This window comes from Astatotilapia calliptera, chromosome 15 (genome assembly GCF_900246225.1).
Source record: "Astatotilapia calliptera chromosome 15, fAstCal1.2, whole genome shotgun sequence".
Classification (NCBI taxonomy): Eukaryota; Metazoa; Chordata; class Actinopteri; order Cichliformes; family Cichlidae; genus Astatotilapia; species Astatotilapia calliptera.
In genome coordinates this window covers 4,659,205-4,674,588 of record NC_039316.1, presented here as the reverse complement: position 1 = coordinate 4,674,588, position 15,384 = coordinate 4,659,205, and the positions used below count along the sequence as shown (strand labels likewise).

Below are 15,384 nucleotides of genomic sequence, written 5' to 3'. Positions count from 1 at the left end.
TAAATGAGTACGTCTGCGGTAGCTTATTTTTTCATAATGTAAGCTAAGCTAAATATTCTCTCTCTTTTAAGCTAAGCTTTCCCCTTCATTAACTCACACTTAAGCCTTGTATGATAACTAGTACAGAACCTGCTCAAAACGAGGACAGTTTGCAAAGGTACGATTGAGGTTTGCAACTTTCAAGAAAATTTCTCACTGTCTGCTGCAGACAGAATAAATTACAGAAGTCAAGTGAGACTAAAACAAAACAGCAAATTAGTGCAGTTTAAAATAAAAAAAATAAGCTGAAAGAAGCTAAAAAGCTAGTAGTAGAGTTACTTACAGTTACTCTTTAAGTTTATCCATCACCCTCTATCAGGTGGTGATTTTTAGTATTTTCAATGTTTAAGTATGTCTTACTGTTAATTTAAGTACACATCCATTCATACAACATACATACAATTCAGATTCAGATTCAGAAGTGGCACACTGTCATTGGCACAAAGAGGCCTGTAAAGCTATACTTAAGTAGAAATACTGCTAATAGTACTATGTTTTTAATCAACTCAAGTTTAAAAAACAAAACAAAAACAAAGTATGTCAGTTAAAATTAAAAAACAAACAAACACTAAATTCAGCTTGGTAAATGTAATCTTTTAGCCCTACATCTGAGCCAGACGATGCCAGTCCCTTATTCTTACTAACCTGGACACTAAAAAGGAAAGTCCCTTACATTTCTGCCTCTTTGATCCCTGATGGTAAATATCAGCCTGGTTTGGTGTTTACCAATTGGTTATTGAAGTTTTTTAAGCATTTACCACAAGCTCCTTGTGGCCTTTTTACGAGAAGCCGTTAGACTTCAAAAACACAGTATTTACTTTGTCTCAATGTCATTTCTTTGTTGTGTTTTTCAGCACAGGGAGGTACACAGTTTTTCACAGGTGCACTCTTTGGCGTGTGTGACATTCGATTTTTAGCTTTGAAACAGCAGGTGAGTGCAGCGGTTTCACCTCAGCGTGGAACATCCTGTCACATAACTGAGAGCTACTTCCTCCTCAGGAAAAAAAACATCAATATTTACTGGAATACACAGAAGCCTCCAAATCCAACCCTCCCCCCTAACCCACAGCATGCTTTTCTGTTCTAGTGCCAGTTGTCATCCCACCAGTGAGAGCTGTACCTCATCTTTATTTATGACCTTTTTTATTCTAATATTCATACACCGCAGAGAGGACATTTTGACAGCAAACATTCTGCATTCCTTCTGCTAGACTCCAAAGTAAAGTTTACATTCCTGGGATATTGGGTGGAATGCTGCCCTCTGCAGCTCTGGACCCCCTCGAGGAATACAAGTGGATGGAGACTGGGATGCTTAAGGAGAGGTTATGCAACACAAACTTTATTTAGAAAGTCCGAAGTCCTTATCTCAACATTACAGAGACAACCTGAGATTGCAGAAAGAGAGTGAAGACACTGAGACAAGAAAGTAATTGAGTTGACTTATCTATTCTTCTGTTTACTGAACTTTAGATGATTTGAAATTAATTTCTGATTATGAGTTATGAACTTCAGCAATCCATGAGATTTAATAGCAATGAAAATACTGTCAGTAACCCTGACTACCTTCAAAATAGAGACTGGATCCTCATGAAACCAAAAATAATGAATAAAGTTATGTACAACTTATCCTAACATTGTGCAGGTCTCCATATTCCTACCATGATAGCTCTGAACCCTCAGAGTGGGGTGCGCTTCTTTAACAATGTTCAGGTTGCGTGGTAAATGTCAAGGTAACATTAACAAGAATGCTAAACCCAGTGTTTCTTAGCAGAACAGTGCATCGTAACAAGACGATCACTCGTATTCACCTAACCCATCAGTAGTTTTAATGCTGCGGCTGACTGATGCATTTAATAACAAAGTAGAATGGACAAGAGGTAGCATGAGCCATAACAACGGACAGGACAAAAGGAGGTTAAAACAAGTGGATAAAAATACGATTGATTTATGATGGGAACAAGTCTGCTGCTAACAAGATTTCAGTTGAAAAGATAAATAAGCTACTGCTCCATTGCTCCATCGGATAATAGTATTTATTAGTAGATTTGCACCCTACATCAGGAGGGGACACTTTGTCCATCTCAAGGACACTCAATGCACTGCATGGCTACTGAAGGGCTCGAAATTGTAGTTTCTTTAGGGGACAGTCTGAACTTTGATTCAAGTGAACTAACATGGATCATACACTACACAGATGATCTAATTTAAGGAAAGATCAGAGCCCTGATTGGTTGGCCTGATTTAATTGTGTCACTACATAATGATTTGTCTGCATGTGAGCACTACTATAAAACAGCAGGCAGCAGAAGTGTTTATGTAGCTGTTCTGTTTCTGGAAAAAAGTGTTTCATAAGCACATTAACATACCACTCTAATAACATCATTAGAATGCCACTGAAAAATAAAAAGTAAGGTCATTGCACTGTGGTATATTATGAGCTTTATAGCAGCCAATACAACACTGCCCCCTGCTGGCAGCAATAATTACCTACTTTCTAATTCAGAAATGGGCTTTTTACCAAACACACCCATTATCATTAAGGTAATGTATATTATAAAGTACCTGCTGTGAAAAGTGCTTTGAATGTGGTGAGCACCTAAATTTACACATAAAGAAATGTGTTATCATTTCAAATGACTTCACTTAATGAAAACAGTTTTGTTTTCTGCATCTGGGAAAAATGCAATGAAACCTAGATTTAATGAGTCTAAAAGCATCTGTGTAAAGCAAACCAGGTAAATCTGACAAAAGATTGGATCAGGTGAATTGTAGGAAATGTAGGTTCCAGTGTTTTTGGAGCTTTTAGGGACTATAAACTGGATATAAATGGTGGACACACCCACTGTGACCTCAGCCACGGTTTCTGAACTGAGCAATTTAAATCCATGTACATGTTAGCTGCTAATTAGGGATTCCTACTAGATTAATAAACCGTCATTTCTATCCCTAAAACAGAAATACAGGCCTCTTGGACAGACTTCAAGTCATAGTATTTCAGATAGGTACTGTACATAACCCTCAAATTCCTAAGCTTATTTTGGAGCTAAACATTCAAAAGGCCATTAGAGGAACTGCCATTTCTGCCGCTTCTTGTTGGCTTCAATTTTGAGTTCCATGTTTTTAACAATGTTCTCTTTCATGTCCCTCGATCTGTTGGAAGTCTAATATTTATTACTTTGGTTCGGCCGTGACTCTGGACCAGTTGAAATGTATATCAGTTTTCTGCTCTGTGAATTAATGTAACTAGGCAATGCATAATTCAGAATTTGAGTTACAATGATCAAAATTTCTTCTCCCGTCTCTGGAAAAAAAAAAGTTGACACAAGCAATGCCACCTTCTCTTCCATTTACGTTTTTTCAAACAGCTTCTTTCAGGGAAAAAAAAGAAAAGGAAAGCTAATAGCAACTTGTTATTTCCTCTGGTCCATCTTCTGATGACGCACTAACAAACTTCGCTTCAGTGAGGTCATTGTCTGTTCCAGAGGAGGTTATTATCTCCACTTTTTAACTTTTGAGCGAAAGAGTGTAATTTCCATATACTATTGCTCCTGTTAGCTGTACTTATGTGATAAATTGTTTTTCTAGACACATATTATTATAAAATGATATGCATTAACACTTCCACCAAAAAGTTAAATCCTTTTAAACATAAGTCCTTTAATTTGTCCTCCAAAAGCTAAAAATCTCCAGCTTCTCTTGTGGTAACTTTGTACCCAGTCAAACTTTCCTCATCCTCCACAGCTGGGAGGTTTCTGTTGGGAAGGAAAATTCTGCTCAGCTATTTGCAGCAACCTGCTACTTTCTGTGTGTGTAAGCAGCTCAAAATACTCCCTGTCCTACTGACGCTCAGTTCAACTCTTTCTGTGCCTCAGTGATGAATTTGCAACAGTGTCCAGTATTCCTCATCACTCGCTCTGCCATGGAAACTTTTGCTTTCTGCGTCACAGCAATCTGTTACTTCCACATCCGAGTCCAACTCCAACACTGTCTGTTCTGAAATATTCTAGCTACCTCAACTGCTCCCTGATCTCATCCTCTGTTGAATGCTATTTCCTCCTGTTTACATTAAACAAGAATATCATATAACCTACCATATAACGCGGATTTTTAACTATTTTCAAGGTACACTTGAAGATGTTTTCCATTAAAATTCCCATGAGGTGTACCACAAGATCTATTACTAGTCCTCTTTTCTTTTCTTGTTTTTCACTTCACTATTTATATTTAAATGCTATTTTTGTGAAATCAGAGACATTCACTTTTATGTAAACAACACTGGGTCTGGCATAACCCCAGCCTTTAATGAAACATTTACTTAGGCCACCCTTATCTGGAAAAAATGCTGACTCAGTATTGTCACCAAGAAATAAGAACCAGCTCTCAAAAGACACTCAAAGTTTACACTCAACCCTGGGTACATACAGGTAGCAAGACTCAGATCTTGATCAGATAAATTTCCAATACTAGATTCCCTAGAAATGAGATGATGACCACTTTGTACTCTAAATCTAAAGCTTTCACAAAAATAATTGCAAATATTTACCATAGTACCAGAGGAACCAACGTTTAACTGGTTCTTGACTACTTTCTTTTTCATCTTGGTTCCATGAAACACAAAAACATGAATCTGCAAAGCAACTTCTTGGGAACCTCATGGATTTTAAAACGCTTTGATATGAATTACAGGTTTGATTTTTATGAGGGATTGTGCAAGAGGAATGCCAAGCCCATTTTGCAAAAGTCAACAGTTGGTTGCAGCCTGTTACACAAAATGCTCTCACCATGGTAACTAACTATTGACATATGTGGAGGCATATGGGGCAGTTGGTGATGACTAATTTGAAATTGAGTAATTGGTAGATTTAAATTTCATCTGGCTGTCTGTGATTTTGAGTATGGGCATACAGTAAACACCAATTTATATTAAACTTTCAGGTCATACTATAGTTTAAATCGAAATCATCACAGACTTAAGTATTGATTATCATCATTTTCTTGTCTTTCTCTCATACATATCCTTAATAATAATAATAATAATAATAATAAATAATTTTTTTTTTTTTTTAAACTGCTCTAAATTTTGTGGATTTTTTTGTTTTTCACCGAACTCTTTCAAAACTGCCCTGGGATAGTTACAGGAACTGAATAGGAGGCTGTGAAATCTCAGCTTTTTTCCCCACCAAGAAATTTTTTTTATTTTGTGAAATTTAAAATGTCAATTCAAGTCATTAACAAAGTGCTTCGATTTTCAAAATAAAAAGGTCACAGTTGACAATGAATCTGTCTCAGCTCTAGTATGACGGGAGGCAAATCACCAAGAGGTCATAAGATCAAGAAGAAGATAAATAAGACAAAACAATCCAAACTGTTCATGGGTTAAGTTCAACCCCCCACCCCACCCACCTCCACCTCCCTTTTCCCCCTCTTTCTTCCATTTGTTACTGAAAAGGAAAATGAATCAAAATAAAGTTTTAAAAATATATTTCAAAAAAATTATTAATTTGCTATCTCACTTCAGCTTTCTACCTCCAACTTGGTAGCAGTACAACAGTCTCAGAAAGTGCATAATCTAGTTTCAAGTATCCTACAATTTTGGTTAAAAATCACTCTTCACACTTCAGATTCTGAATTTTTATTTAGCAAATAGAAGACAGTTCGCACGCACACACACATAATTTTCCATCGGGTTCAAATACAGAAGCATGACAACAACAGTGTTAGTGTTTACTAATACAAGGCAACTTAGGATACTTTGCATTAGTATATTTTGGTTTAAGATCGGTCGTCTAATTATTTGTTTTTAAAAACAAGGGATAAGAGAGTTCTCACAGAAAATAGTGACAACTTTCCTTCAGCTCTTACGTAATTTGCTCAATTAGATGCCTTTTCCTGAGAACCACAAGTGAATGCCAAATAACCTACAAATGCTCTCACTGTGTATTACTTGACTTTGCACTATTTACTGTGAATATTTTACTTCAATCCTTTGTGTGACAGGCAGTGAAATGAAAAGGATTTCCCTGACAAGCTAAAAGAAATAAGTCCCTACTGAATGTACAAACATGATTATTGGAAAAAGGAAAAAAAAAATGGGACGCTGGGTAAAACATTTTTTTCATGGTTGGCTACGTTTTCTGTGTTCACTGCATTCTGCTTTTACTTACATTTTACACAGCGCTGCCATTTTCCCAGAATTGGTCTCATAATAACAAACCCTTCCCCTTATTATTTGGAGTGTAGTCTAACGTCTTAACAGCAAGATTAAAGTTGCACTTGCTTTTATTTTTGTTATACATAAGACTGAATAAAAATCAAATCACTTGAAATATTGGAAACAACAGATAAAAACACTGTTGCCCCTCAGAGGCTTTAAATATTCTGACTGTAGTTTGGCTACATTTTACTGCAACCCACACCTAGCGCTTGTTCATTTCCACTTAATTTACATACTGCACTTCATTGTTTTATTGCTGAGAAACTTATAGTATGTGGATTTTGCATATGTAACCAGACAAAAAGAGGCAGCTGCAGCAGCGTCCCCTACCAACATGCTGCTTATTGCACCCAGGAGCGTTGTGTGTATTGTGTACATTCAATTTATTGGAGCGACTCCACATTGCTAGGGCAGGACGTACTCAACAACAATGACTGCCACTAAACACGAATACTCGCCTCTTTCATCTGATAAGTCTTCCATTTCAGAGGAAACCATGCCTAAATCAGACACTGATCATGACAATAAAGCTACCAGAGCTAGATTTGCTTCACAGCAAACAAGGTTGTAGTCCTGACATTGAGGACTACAATATCTTAAAAACATAATTGATTTAAAAAAAAAAAAAAAAAAGCTTAAAAAAAAAAAAAAAAGAGACGGTGTTTCAATCTTTTTCCCCTCTGTCAGTTTTTGAAGAAGAAAAAGATTAAGAATGAAATTTCATTCTTGGTCCATGGTGATAAACACAGGAGGAGGAGGAGGAGGAGGAGGAGGAGGAAGCCCTCAGGCTTTGAGGGAGCCCCAGATGATTAGTCCTACTACAACAGCAACAACAACCAACACTATCAATATAATGCAGATCTTCTTCCGGGAGCTTTGCTAGAAGAAAATAAGCAGAAGGAATTTAATGTTTTTGAATTTTCTTTCCTTTATGATCTAACTAATAAGTTGATTAAATGATGTAGAGTCATGCACACATTCTGCTTTACAGAAACGGGCTCTAACAACCAGTCTTGCTTTACTAATCCAAGTTAAAATCTCATTTTTCTAGCATTTATTACAGCTCATCTGTCTTTTCATACTCCTGTTCCTCACCACTTCTGTCATATCATACATTAAGATATCTCTGTCACATTACCTGGTGGCCTGCAGCTCGGGCCAGCTGGTGCACCCCTTTCTGGATATTGGTCTCGGTATTCTCCACGTTGGCTTCTATGCTATCTGCAGGAAACAAAACAAAATACATAATTTACTTGCGGTAAGAGTAGAAACTGCACAATCCTGCTCACTGAGCCGTAAACTGTCAATGTGAAGCTGTTACACCTGTCAGCATTAACTTACTGAAAGATTCTTACCTATCATGTCTCCTTGCTCGTGGACCATCATACCCAGGTCCTTGAAGATGTCATTTATGTCTACGATGTCAGACTAAAAATCAAGAGAGCCGGTCCATATTCAAGAGGCACTTACAGTATGTTTGTGACTTTGTGTTTGTGGAATTTTCTTTGCACAGATATTAGGTGTTGAAATTTGATCCCTACCTCCAGCTGCCTTAGAGCTGATTCTCTCTCCTGGATCAGTCTCAGATCTTCTTCAGTGACAGCGTCAGCCTGAACCTGTATCTGGGAATCACTGCATACAGATGCAACTAGAGTAGTTAAAACATTATTTACTATAATAATAAAAAGCAGAAAGAATAATACTGTTCAGAAACAGTGGGCTTACCTCGGTATAGGAGGAACATTTCGAAAGCTGTCTTCAGGCTGACCACCCTGCTAGAAGTCAATTGAACACATTTAAGTCTTATTGTTGCAAATCTGCAGAGGTCCTTCTATTCCTGATTATGGGTATAGCAATGATTCAGTAAGTACAGAATGTCCTTTGCTGCAATATGTAAGTAAAAGAAAAAGAATTATTCAGTATTTGCAGAACACTTCATTGTTAAAATATATGCATGGCCAAGTTGAATAAATTCACCTTGCAGCTTTATTTACTGTGCAAAAATAAATTATTAAACATAGCAGCAGTAACACGCTGTTCCTACTTATCAGCAGCATAGCAGATAAAAAAAAAAAAACTTTGAGTGAAGCGAGATAAGCAAGAGTGAGATACGGGAACACAGCTGTGAGTGGGTCCAATCATGGGAATCTGTGACTACAACAATCACAATTAAAGATACTTTTTGATTCACAATCATGTGACAGCTTCATGTGAAACTACTTCTGAACTGACGCCTGCGGTTACAACAATTTTAAGAGAGGAGTGAAACTGTAACCAGCTGTGACTATTTCAAGCAAGCACTGTGGTGGAATACAGTGCAATAACAATTTTATGTGGATTTTTGTAAAAATAAAAAAGTAGACATTTCTCAGCAGAAGCCGACATACTGATGAGAGAAACCCAACAAGGTTTGTGAACGAGCACTTTGTGACAGTGGGGAGAGAAAGATAACCCCCTTAACATGCAGCAGAACTACACTCAGCAATGGTGACCATCTGCCTCGGCAGGCTGGGGAGAGGGGAAGCAGAGAGTGAAAACAGTAAGAAACACGAAAGTGAGAACAAACACTAGTGAAATCTGCTGCTGAAAGGAAAAAGGCAGTGAGCCTTGATGTACAGCACCTACTTGTTTTGCTGGATTGTTAGTGCAAAGCTTAAACAAGCTACTAAAAAGCTTTGCATAAAACCATTTTTTATTTTATTTTCTATGGTTTCAAGAATGTCTAATTTTCAAGTCTCTACTCTTCTGTAGGTTTTCAATAGGATACCAAACATATTCTCCTCTGCTATCCATCACAAGCACTTATGCTGACAAAAATCGCCTGTATGTGTCGTCCAGTTTATGGCTAAGCAGAAAAACACAACACTTCTTAAACAGCACTTCACACGCGTGTCAAAAGACCTGAATTCCGTCTAAATCTACGCAATGATGTAATATATGTGTTTACATTTATAGCAGTGGCTTCACCCCACTCTCATACTCCCATACAGTACCTATTTTATAACTGTCGTTTAATGCTCTACCCAACAACTTGGTGATCTGATGACAGGCAGTTACTTACAGACAGTCTGGAGCTGGCTCTGACTCTGGCCACAAACTCCTTCTCTTTGCTGGCGGCATCTCGCTGCGACTTTTGAAAGCTGTTCAGAGCAGCGGAGAAGTCGTTCAACAGGCGCTCTCTCTGTATCTTTCTCTGACGCTAAAGTAAACACAAAAATATTGTAAACAGATGAACAAATGGACTTGTCAGAACTATGGTCTGTAGTTAATCAGTCTGGTATGGTACCACAGATTCTACAGAAAAGATGGATTACAATGTTCATTGGTCAGTGGACTGCTATTTTGAACAGTTAGATGTTGCCATGGTTTCTTTGGAACTACAAGTAACCACTTTGAATGAAAGAGTGAAGCGCTATGATGTGATATATAAATAACAATTATAGCTAAGAAGAAGCCAAAAGCATTTTTGTTTCAATCTGTCAACACGTTTATTTCTGCAGTGAAGCTGTGAAGTTGGGCATTTAACATGGGAGTCTATGAAGACTGACTCAATTTTGTAACCAGGCCCCAGGGACATGTGAGGAACTACAGCCTTTGTGCCAGTGAGTTTATTTTTCAGACAGAAAGAGAGGTTGTTCTTTGTGGTTTGCTTGACTGTGACAAACCTTTTAGATCAGGAAGACTTTGGAAACTCATTACCTGATCAGGTCCGACTGGGAGTGCAGTAAAAGCTTTCATCAGTCGGTCAGTCTCCTTTGCCAAGTGGTTGCCTTGTTGCTGCTTCTGTTGACTAATGACATTAAAAAATGAATTTGTTAAAGTAGAGAATAGTACTCAGACATTACAAAGACAAAGGATGGTAGGCATAATACTGTGCATAGGTTTAAAAGGAATCAGAAGTAATTTAGAGTATATAAAAAAAATTAGCCGGCATTAAACATTGCTGTAATAGTCTAACATTTTCTACGCTTGCACATTTACACTTTCACTAAGATACTTCTGATAACAGCCCAGGTATGTAAATCCAACCAAGCCCCAGTAACTCACATCGTCTGTAGTAGCTGGCTGCTGTCCTGTTCAGTTCCCAGCACAGAGATTGCCCTTTGCAGCTCGGAGGCTGGCAAGAAAGTCACAGAGAAGCATGTTGTTTATTTGTATTGAAGTGTGTCCACGTGTTGGACGCGCTGGCTGACAATAATGCGTTTTTATGTGTGCATTTCTTACTCAGCAGTGTGATCTTCTGGATGTTGGAGCTGATCTGGTTAACCAAAACACTGGGCTCCTCTGGAATCCCAGCCTGGTAGGCCATGATGAAAGCTACGAGGACACACAAGACCACAGGCTTCACTCGACTCGCTCATGAGTTAACAGTGAGATCTAATTAGCGTCTGGAGTCAGCTCACTGTTCTCGTGACTGTCATATGTAGAAAAAAAAAAGGAAAAAAAAAAAAAAAAAAAGAGGCTTTCGGGGTGAAAGCATTTGTGTAGATATAGTATAATCATTGTATTTTGCAAATTTCCAAGAAGAGATGTTGCAACTGTGTTTCTATTTATGGCGTCTTTGACATTAGTACAGCATTAAATACAAGATAAAACAGTGATTTCTGTGATCTCCTCTCCCCAAAAATGATGCAACGTTTGTGACACCCCCTTACATTTCACCTTCTTTCTACAGGTTTTCATCTTGAAGCAAAGCTCCAGAAATATCTGTTGAGAAGCTCACTACTATCTTTCACTGGGTGCTTCTTAATACTCATGAACTCAGTCTGAGGTTTTATTCTCACACAACACAGTAAAGCCTGCCACACGGCTGGTGTCCTCATTGCTCACAGTGTTTAATAAATTTGAGTTCAGAGCTCTGAGAAGGCAAGTTTATTTCTTTTATACAGGAATACAGTGGACCCACCCCCAAACACTGAGTACAGTGTGTGATTAGTCACAGTAAGCTTACGCTTCAAGCTAAGAGGAGCAAGGCTGGAAGCTGAAATAGTAAAGTGAAGGAGTGGCTTAAATAAATCACTTTATAATATAACTCATGACCTAGAAATGGTTCAGAGGTCCAGCTTCTTTGGAATGTGATACTGTAAACATGAGTAACCTGAAACAATAAAAAATACTGTAACAATAACAAGTTTTATGCTGGTACTTATCCACTAAAAACACTGCGAAACTAATACACTTACATTATTGAGGGATCACACAAATGATCATTACAGCTAAAATGATTTGATATCAATGCTGTGAAATAAAATATTATAAATATGCTGCAGAATTAAAATATTTTCATCTTTTAACCTTAAAAAAAAAAAAAACAGCTATCAAGGCCAAAAGGAAAGTCCTACAGTCTGATAAAGGTGCTCATATCATACTGTACAACCTGAAGTGAAGGAGTGTTGGGCCGGGAATATTTAGCACAAGCTCCTCATGCAGACTTCCTGACTCAAAAAAGACTGAAACTTAGTATGCAAATAGCCACCTGCTAAGAAACTGTCACAGTGACAGGATATTTCTCGTTTGCTTTAATTAAAAATTAAAGTGTGATTAGGGTTAATTAAACCAACGTGCATGTTCTGTTTCTGTCTCCTTGCCAACAAGGAAAAAATGCGGAAATCACCAGAGTATTTTTTTATGCCATCAACATGAACGGATAAACTGCAAATACTTAGTTATGACCTACTTGTGTTTGTTGGGGTTAACGCTGTCCTAATGTTACCTGTACACTGCTCTTCATTTTAACATTAGCGGGTTTAAGAGTCATGAAGTTACAAGGGAAGTCAGTATGAAGATGTTTGTCGCTTTTCGTTGTAAAACAAAACAAAAAAACTTAAAAATACGAAACAACCTCGTAAAAATACGTTGGTCGTCTAAAACGTTAGTGAAATTGTCAAGAATGACTAAAAGTTTACTTGAGTTGTGTAAAAGTTTGAACTTTACCTTTCTCGTGACTTGTTTCTTGCGTCGTTGTGCTTCCTGATTTTTACTTTTGGCCACTCCTCCGTCACATGATGTCTGCTGCACTCCCAGCGAGATCGCAGCTGTAAATTAAAGGTGTCAAACGGTAACATAATGCAGGCCAGAAAAGTATAGAAACAAAAAACTGTCCTTTTCTTAAAAACAGAGCAACGACGCAGCACAGGTTAAGTGCTTCATGATCTTTCATTCTTAGGTATTTATCGGCTGTAGGCTACCAGGTGAGATGCTGGTTCGTGGGCAGGTGAGGGGTCCAAATCAGTTCCAAAAATGCTAGTTTACACTGGACAACATCAGTGCTTTTAGTTAGTGTAAGAGCCATAAAAAGGATTATAATTCTGTTTAGGTCTTGGGTGTCATATATGATGCTCGGGGCCCAGAATCGGCCTAATAAATTGAATTCACATTGAATTGAATACATTCCTTTTAAATCGTGGGCCAACTTTACAAAAGCCCCTTTCTCTGAACGTAAAGACGTTTAACAGCACAATTAATCCCCTTTTATATAAGAAACAATTAGTGCAATTTCAACCTCACACCTATGCCGTTTTTCTACATGGTAAAGTTGGCTGGTTGGTTTCCACAGTGTGTTTTTTAGCCTGTTTCCTTCCCATCGTGCCCAACTAGTCACTGCAGATGGCCTCCCCTTGTTGAGCCTTGTTCTTCCAGAGGTTTCTTCCTGTTAAATGGAAAGTTTTTTATTCCCACTGTCACAATTTGCTTTCTCATAGAGGGTCATTTGATTGTAGCAGTTTTCTCACTGTTATTGTAGGTTCTTTACCTTAAAATATAAATCTACTTTTGATTTGGCATTAAGTAAAATTTAATTGCACTATGTGTGCAGAAATGTGCACAACAATATAAGTATGAATGTGTAAAGTGTGTCCATGTGCTTCAGTGTGTATGTATGTTACTAGTCTAGTTGATTCATGTAGGGTGTTCACTTCTATGTGCATGAGTTTCCAGTCCAGACTCTGAGTACTGAGCTTTCTGAGGCCTGAAGGAAGAAACTGTTGCACTGACTGGAAGTGAGGGACTAGATGTTCTGGTACATCTTGTGAGGCGGCAGGAGAGTAAAAGGTTTGTGTCAGGTGTGTGGGGGATCATACACAATGATGGTGGCTTTGTGAATACAGAGTTTGTGGGAAATGTCCTTGAAGGTGGGGAAAGAAACAGTGGTCCTGCAGCTAACATGGGTCATAACTGATTAACCACAACAAAAACAAACAACTGACAGGTGAAATGAATACATTCATTATCTCTTTGCAATGCAGCGTTTTCATGGAAAACCTTGTATTTTAAAATTCTTGTGAATGTTACTTTTACAGGTGTCTATCCACCAAATATTTCACTAGCACCCTCCAATGGCAGCATCCTCCTATTGCAGGACAGCGCATCTTGCCACTCCACAAAGCTGCTCTGGACACTTAATTTGCATAAATCAAACTCCTCAGATCCCAACCTGAACATTCACGAAGGAGCCAGAATAGATCATCCACAGTGGACACACCAACAAGACCAAAGGGCTCATGTTCATGCATTAATGGGCCAGAACTGAACTGTGTACAAATGATGGATGTAATGTAAATGTGTCAGTCTCTAAAGCGCTTTGGTTCACCTTCTGTGGTTTATATGTGCTAGATTGCCGGTTCAAGCCCCAGCTTGGACAGTCTCGGTCGTTGTGTCCTTGGGCAAGACACTTCACTCGTTGCCTACTGGTGGTGGTCAGAGAGCCCGGTGGCGCCAGTGTCCGGCAGCCTCACCTTTGTCAGTGCGCCCCAGGGTGGCTGTGGCTACAATGTAGCTTGCCATCACCAGTGTGTGAATGTATGTGTGAATGTGTGGATGACTGGATGTGTAAAGCGCTTTGGGGTCCTTAGGGACTAGTAAAGCGCTATACAAATACAGGCCATTTATACATACATGCCACCATATTGCTGAAAGATATTTCTTTTTAATTTGCTACCCTACTTTACATATAAAATTGGCTTTGCTTTCAGAATAATGCAGAATCTGGATTAAATAGTATTACCTAACAGTTCACTTGCTAACACCACCTCAACTTTTTAAAATTGTAGTTATAATTTGGTTCTTGGTGTTTACTCCATGGTAATTGGTAATTACTCCGTGGTAATTTTACAAAACACATTATGATGTTACATAAAGCTACGAGACATGTTCTGTTTACCAGACGCATCAGGCACATCAAAGTTCACTCAGATTAACCAAATCAATAACAGTCTTAACTTCTGTATCCAGTACAGACTCACTGGAGTATACTGCACTTTGTTAGGTGCACTGGTTTGACTGATTCTTAAGGTGATTCTCTAATCAGCCAATCTCATGGCTGCAACTACATGCATAGACATGTAGACCATATCTAAATGTCCAGGCACATAGCCAAGGCCAAGATAACCTAATGAAGTTCAAACTGAGGATCAGAATGGGGATGAAAGGTTATAGTGGCTTTAAAGGTGTTGGTTGTTGTGGGCTGGTCTGGCTCTTTTAGGAATTTCCCCACTCAGCCATCTCTAGGGTTTCCAAAGAAAGGTCCAAAAAAGAGAAAAAAGACTGCTTCAAGATTATAGTAAGGCAACAGTATCTCAAATAACCACTGAACCTTGAAGCAGATGGGCTCCAGCAGCACGCTGGATGCCACTCCTATCAGCCAAGAACATAAAACTAAGGCTATGGTCAGCACCTTGTTGAGTGTGTGACACAAAGAATTAAGGCAGTTCTGATGAGAAAAGGGGGCCCAACCTGGTGCGAGCAAGGTGTAACTAATGAAGTCTTCGGTGAGTGTATGTGAAAGTAAATTTTATGAGTTTTTCCAGATAAAAAGTGTTATCTTTGGCTACTTAAGGGGGTAAAAATCTGTATAATTTTTCCAAGGATTCTTAGAATTTATTTGGGGTTTGTGTTTCCAGATTCAATTTACTGATGGTATCACTGTATCACTATAAAAGTTGTGGATTTGGGTTCATGTAAACAAATCAGCTTGAACGATGAACAGATGTACTTTGCACTGAACTCAGTATTCTATGTTTGGACAAAATTGAGCTCTATGTACTTAAATTCTCTTATCTGTTGGTCAGGGTCCAGTGAGCCATATGTCACATGGACTAATGTGATTGGTGCACATCTGCATGCACTGACTTTGA

The 15,384-nt window shown here is 38.3% G+C and overlaps 1 protein-coding gene across 2 annotated transcripts; it reads right to left on the bottom strand.

Annotated features, from left to right (window-relative positions):
• Positions 1-6,912: 6,912 nt before the first annotated feature.
• On the bottom strand, positions 6,913-12,292 carry stx7l (syntaxin 7-like). 2 transcript variants are annotated; one of them, XM_026143399.1, is made up of 10 exons: positions 12,188-12,292; positions 10,478-10,570; positions 10,301-10,370; positions 9,953-10,043; positions 9,315-9,452; positions 7,979-8,025; positions 7,795-7,885; positions 7,609-7,681; positions 7,392-7,474; positions 6,913-7,132 (listed from the first exon to the last, which is right to left on the bottom strand). In XM_026143399.1, the coding sequence occupies exons 2-10, from the start codon at positions 10,560-10,562 to the stop codon at positions 7,037-7,039; spliced, it is 774 nt and encodes a 257-aa protein (XP_025999184.1). In that variant the 5' UTR covers positions 10,563-10,570; positions 12,188-12,292; the 3' UTR covers positions 6,913-7,036. The 2 variants fall into 2 exon arrangements, with proteins under 2 accessions (XP_025999184.1, XP_025999183.1); XM_026143398.1 differs by having other exon boundaries at positions 7,979-8,028; positions 12,188-12,291.
• Positions 12,293-15,384: the final 3,092 nt, after the last annotated feature.